At 52.9% G+C, this 5,976-nt stretch overlaps 1 protein-coding gene across 1 annotated transcript in view; it reads right to left on the reverse strand.

Annotated features, from left to right (window-relative positions):
• Rps6ka1 (ribosomal protein S6 kinase, 90kDa, polypeptide 1) overlaps positions 1-2,459 on the reverse strand; it is a 26,683-nt gene extending 24,224 nt beyond the window's left edge. Inside the window, exons 1-3 of the mRNA XM_013032302.1 lie at positions 2,242-2,459; positions 1,299-1,415; positions 1,008-1,089 (exon numbers count right to left, since the gene is read on the reverse strand). Coding sequence (XP_012887756.1) covers positions 1,008-1,089; positions 1,299-1,415; positions 2,242-2,376 — 334 coding nt within the window. The 5' untranslated portion in view covers positions 2,377-2,459. The remainder of the gene's footprint in view (positions 1-1,007; positions 1,090-1,298; positions 1,416-2,241) is intronic.
• Between the last annotated feature and the right edge of the window lie 3,517 nt (positions 2,460-5,976).

Raw genomic sequence — 5,976 nt, forward strand, 5'->3', positions numbered from 1 at the left:
CTTCCAGCTTTTTTCTTTTTGCTTATGTGGTGCTGAGGAATCGAACCCAGGGCCTCATGCATGCAAGGCAAGCACTCTACCACTGAGCCACCTTCCCAACCCCCTAATGGACTTTCTTGCCCAGACTGGCTTTGAACTGAGATCCTCAGATCTCAGCCTCCTGAGTATCTAGGATTGCAAGTGTAAGCCACCAGCACCCTGCTTCCCTCAGATTCTTCTAGTATTATAAAACAACTCTGCTGACCAGATACCAGTTTGGTTTGGTTTGTTGTTTTTTTTTTGCAGTACTAGGGTTTGAACTCAGGGCCTCATGCTTGCTAAACAGGTGCTCTACCACATGAGCCAGTCAGTTCCTTTTTGTGCCGGCTACTTTCAAGATAGGGTCTCACTTTATGTATGGATTGGCCTGAACTGCAATCCTATTTTGTGTTTTTGTCACTGAAATGCCCAGCCAGGTGCTTGGGATGACAGATGCCCAGCCATTGATTGAGATAGTCTTGAATCATTTATGCCCAGTCTAGCCTTGAACCATTATCTTCCAATCTCTGCCTCCCAAGTAGCTAGGATTACTGGCTTGAATCATTTTGCCGAAGTACACTGCATTCTCCCCACTACCTCATTCCAAATATTCACCTTCATGGGGGGATGGGGGAGGCTGGGAAGGGATGTGAAGGGTAAACAAAGGAGGAGGCTGCAATGCTTGGTAAGAAATGTACGCATTATCCTGCCCATGTAATTGTAACTCCTCTGTACAGCATGTTCACAAATAAAATAAAATTAAAAAAAAACAAAAACAAATATTCACCTTCAGCCAGTCATGGCCAGCCTCTTTGAGAACGAGGAAGGGGAGGGGGGAGATTGGGTATAGGTCTGTTTTCCACCTCCATACTAGGTGCTCCTGAAGATAGAGCCACTTCTTTGATCAGCCCTAAGACCTGTGAGACCTGGGCTTCTCCCTTAACCCCGGGCCCAGAGTAGGTTCTGTCCAGGAAAGTGCCCAGACTCACCTTTCAATGTTGCCTTCTTCAGTACCTTCATGGCATAGAGATGCCCATTGTCAGGCCGGGTGACCTTCCGCACCAGGAAGACCTGAGAAAGTAGAGGCAGAAAACTCCAGGGAGGAGCTGGGAGGAGGCTGAGCCAACTGGCTCTCATCTTCCATAGTCTCTGTTGAGTCTGGCTTCCCTGAGCCCCAAGATGAACTTCTCACCTTTGCCCTCTGACTCTCTGGTCAAGACACCTAGCCCCCACCTTGGACATGACTGGTGCTATCCTCCCAGCCGGGACTCATGACTCACTTTGCCAAAGGATCCTTGGCCCAGAACCTTGAGGAGCTCGAAATGAGATGGATCTGCTTTCTCGGAGCCTGCCTTGACATGGTGCGTGATGGAGATCTCCTTGAGGACGCCCTCATCCTGGACAGAGGAGCAGAGCTGGTGGTAGGCACAGGGCCGTGCTCAGAGAGCAGGGGATGGTGCCCATCCAAGCTGTACCACCAGACCTTAGCAGACCCAACAGACCATGTTCCTGATGGGCCGGCTCTAAGACTCATGGGTCCCAATGGGGCTTCAAAGGCTGCAATGCCAAATCACCAAGGTGCTGGTTCAGGTAAGGCCCGGCTCTGGTCACCCTGCAGGCTCTGACCTGGTCACGCCCCAAGGGATGGCCCAGCATGGCCAGGAAGAGCTGACCCTAGACTCTGGCTGAGGTGCAGGGACCTATGAGGTTTGCCAGTAGGACTCCCCTCCCCCTGCTGTTTTGGTTTTGCTACAATAGGAAGTAACATTTGAGCTCACAATGGGGAGGTAGAATTGGCCTTTGTTGCTGGTAAGGATGAGATGGGGAGTTCACTCTGGGTATATGGAGAGAATTAAGGTACACAGAAGCTTAAGTGTCACCCAGACACCCCCCTTCAACCCACTAAGTATCAGCCTGAGCTCGGTGGGTGTTAACGCCAGAAACTCCATGCCTCACCTGCCCAAACTTCTCTTGGAAACCCTTGGTCAGGTCCCAGCTGTTCTAGGGGCTTTCTGCCCCTCCCCAATCTGTCAGTCTTGCCCTGATACCCTGAGGTGTCACTACCTCATTTCCCCAGGAAGCAAGCCTGAGCAGGGTCCAACCACCCCGTAGGGCCAGACATGGGCTAGGAGAGTCCAAAGCCAGATTAAGCCCTAGTGCCTACTCAGGCACCTGTTTCCAAGGGCTATGCCAGACTAGGACCAGACATCCGGGCACACTCACCGAGTCCCGCTGGGGGCCAGAACCAGGGCCAGGGGCAGGCAGAGAGGACTGAACGATCCTGGGCCGCTGCTTCCTGGGTAGCCAGGGGAGCAGGGCCCAGAGCCGCAGACGGGGCGGCTTGGGATCCTGCTCCATCCGCCCAGCAGGGCCAGCACCATGGCAGGAGCAGGCAGTGTCAAGGGCTGCTGCGGAGGTGGCCAGGCCCAAGGCGGATGTGCAGGGTGAGGGCACAGGGGCTGGGCCCGGCCCAGGGCAACCAATCATTCAGGGCCTGTGGTTTCCTAGCTCCAGGCCTCCACCCTCAGCCGGCTCCCTTCTCTCCACCCCACCTCCCCAGTGCCTGAAGAGGCTACCCTCTGGCCCTCCCCCCATCCTCCTGTGGGCTTACAGAGGGAAAACCTCAGGCCGACCCAGCTGCTGAGTAGATTGGTACCCAGCAGGCAGAAACAGGTGCCTAGTGCGTATAGGTAGAGAAGGGGACACCAACAGGCAGAGGCAGGCATTCAACAGGTAGAGATATAAAAAGATAAGCATCCAGGGGCTGGGAAGGTGGCTCAGTGGTAGAGCGCTTGCTTTGCATGCTCAAGGCCCTGGGTTCAATTCCTCAGCACCACATAAGCAAAAAGAAAAAAAGCCGGAAGTGGCGCTGTGGCTCAAGTGGTAGAGTGCTAGCCTTGAGCTGAAGAGCTGAGGGACAGCGCCCAGGCCCAGAGTTCAGGCCCCACGACCGGACCAAAAAAAAAAAGATAAGCATCCAACAGGCAGGAGGAGGGAGATACACATCACTTGTAAGTATATATATATATATATATATGTATATATATATATAATATATATATATATATATATATACATACATATATATATATACATACATACACAAATACAAATATATATGCCTCCAACAGAAGGGAAGTAAAAGAACTTATGCCCAACAGGCAGAGATAGATGGAGACCTTCACTTAACAGCAGAGAGAGATGGAAACTCAGGTCTAACCGAGGTAGACAAGACCCTTGTACCAACATGTAGACAGAAGGGATATGAACATATCAGGTAGCAACAGATGGAAATACCAACCCAACAGGCAAAGACAGAAGGCAAAGACAATTAGGTACCAATGGATACCTAACATGTGGCATGTACTCAATAAGTGGCAACAGGCACTTATCAAATAGAGACAGCACCTGAAACTCAATAACACAGAGACGTAGGCAGCAACACAACCAGAGCAAGTGAGGTCTACGCAGACTGACAAATGCCCAGAGCAGACACAGGCAGGTGACAGGACAGAGATCGCCAGGAAAAGAGTGAAGGGCAGATCTGTGCATTCTTGTTGGTATAGCCAGGGCTGTGGAGAGGCTCAAGGGAACATGGCTGTTAGCACCCAGCACTCCAGTGTTTGTGGCCAACCCATCGCTAAGGTCTTCTGTTTCCCTGGGTTTTACCTAAACGGGGTCTAGGGCTCCGGTACTGCTCAAGGGTACCATCTCTGCTAGCATTTTGATGATTAAAAAAAAAACCTGTTAACCCCTTTTGGGGAACAGAAAACTGAGGCACAGAGAATAGCACCATCCAAAGCCAACCAATGGATGAAACAACTTGAGCCAAGTTCCTCCTCTGGACCCTGCCTGGCTGGAGCTAAGACTCATAGTGCCAGGAAAGGGTGGGCAGGTAAGCCCCCTCCCTTCCTGTCTACCCAAGCCATCCTTTCCCTAAGCCCTAAGACCAGTATGGAACTTCCCACTCCAGACCTTGACCCTCAGAGACAACTCTGCCTTCAGGAGACTCTCTCTGACAATAGGGGATTAGGTTTAGCAGCCCCATGAAATAACCAAAAAGCAGGCAAATTAGATCCCTGGCTGATGTGTAACTTTCTAGACAGACAGAAATGATGGCTCAGAGAGACTGAGATAGTTTAAAGCCACACAGCAATCCCTGCCCAGACTACCCCAAGAACTGCAACTCTGCTTGTCTTGCCTGCCTCTGACAGAAAACTCCCTGGAGACAGATGCAGCCACCCAGAAACCCCAGAGGACAGAGCCACCCTTCCCCCCACCCCCTACCCCCATCTATAACTTGCCCAGAGTCTTGTGACAGACACTGCTGGAGGCAGGTCATTCTTTGGCTCACCTTTCTGAGACAGGAGACTGGGTCTCTCTCAACTCTGGGGAACTCTGCCGGGGTCTGCATGGTGGGGCTCAAGCTAGTGGCCAGAGGGCCCCGTTACTCATACTTCTGCTTTTTTTTAGCTTTCTTGGTGCCTGGCCCCCCTCCTTCTCACTTCCCCCTCAGCAGGGAGGGACTGAAGACGGTGCAGTCTGCCTTGCTGAAGAGGGGATACTACAGATACCCAAGCCTATGACCCAGGGACAGCAAACAACCCCCTCCCCTCCTGCCCTGTCTCTAAGGAACACAGAAGCTGTATGATGATGAAGTGGAGCTCAGCCATGCCTTTCCTGACAGCATCCCTGCCATGGCTGTGGGCTCCCAAGAATGGCAGTCAAGTGGATCAAATCCAGGCTTGCCCCCTCTCAATGTCTTCCCTGAAGAAGCCAGTCTCAGTGCCTGGGGTGGGCAAGAGGGTAGAAGGTCCAAGAGAAGGCACGGCTGCTGAAGGGAGAGGTGAGCCAGGCCTTTTCCCCCTTCCATGTGGCCGCATCCCTCCACCCCCTTACCCACAGGAACTGACACGTGCTCTGATCATCGGAAACCTTTTCCTTAGAAATAACACGCCTCCGTGTACACAAGGACGTCCTGTCCTTTGCAGGGCCTATGACAGCTATCGGCAGCATGGCCTACAGGGGCTGGGAAAGGTGTCTCCCTTAGACTGAGGGTCCTGTGGCTTTCTTGGGCAGGGGCAGCTGCCCCAGGAGCCCAAAGCTCTCTGGGTGAGCACCAGTGCCAGCTCTCTCCCCAACCTCCTAGTCCCTCAGAAGCAAGGGAAGAATGGCTGTGGCTAGCAGGCTACCAGAAGTGACAAGAGGAAGGAAACAGTCTCAGAACTGCCTTCGCTGAAGGGTGTGGGGGCCTGAGGCTCTGGTAGCAGGAGGGGGAAGGACAGCTACTAGCCCACATCCCTGAGTCCCTGCCCAGTTCACCCCACAGATACTTCCTCTTTATTTACTTCCTCCCACAGCTGGGACAGAAGCCCAGGGCCCCACAACATCGCTCTTAAGAATCCCCACTGTGGGCTCCCCTCTTCCAGCTGTGGTCAAGCCCATCTGACAGCCTTTGGCCCTAATAGACACCAGCCATCCCTTCCCTAGATGGCAGTATGTGGGCCTTCCCAAGGGTTGTCTCTAGGTACATCTCCCAGCATGCCTCTGAGCAGTGAGGCCAGATTGACAGTTCCTGAGTCAGGCCTGGCGTGGAGCAATAATGAAAACTATGCCTTGGGCTGAATGGGCATTTAGTGCACATGGTTGGGCTCTGATGCACTGCGGTCCACCAGGCCTGTGTTTGGCACTGGGATGAGGAGCCTGTGTTTCAGCTCCAAGGGGAGATGTGACAATCCCCATTTCAGAGATGAGAAAACTCGCCTCAGAGACAAAGTGACTTGCCCGAGGCCACAAGGAACAAGTGGGAGTGCTAAGAGCAAAGCTGGAGTCTGACTGCTTTCCATGCCGACACTCATCTGGTTCATCATGGCTCCCTGCAAGGCCTCTCTGCCCGCATTAGACACCAGTGTCATGCCTTTCCACTGGACATCCCTGACAGCTCCTGCCCCTGGGATA

This window comes from Dipodomys ordii, unplaced genomic scaffold (genome assembly GCF_000151885.1).
Source record: "Dipodomys ordii isolate 6190 unplaced genomic scaffold, Dord_2.0 Scaffold6, whole genome shotgun sequence".
Taxonomy (NCBI): domain Eukaryota; kingdom Metazoa; phylum Chordata; class Mammalia; order Rodentia; family Heteromyidae; genus Dipodomys; species Dipodomys ordii.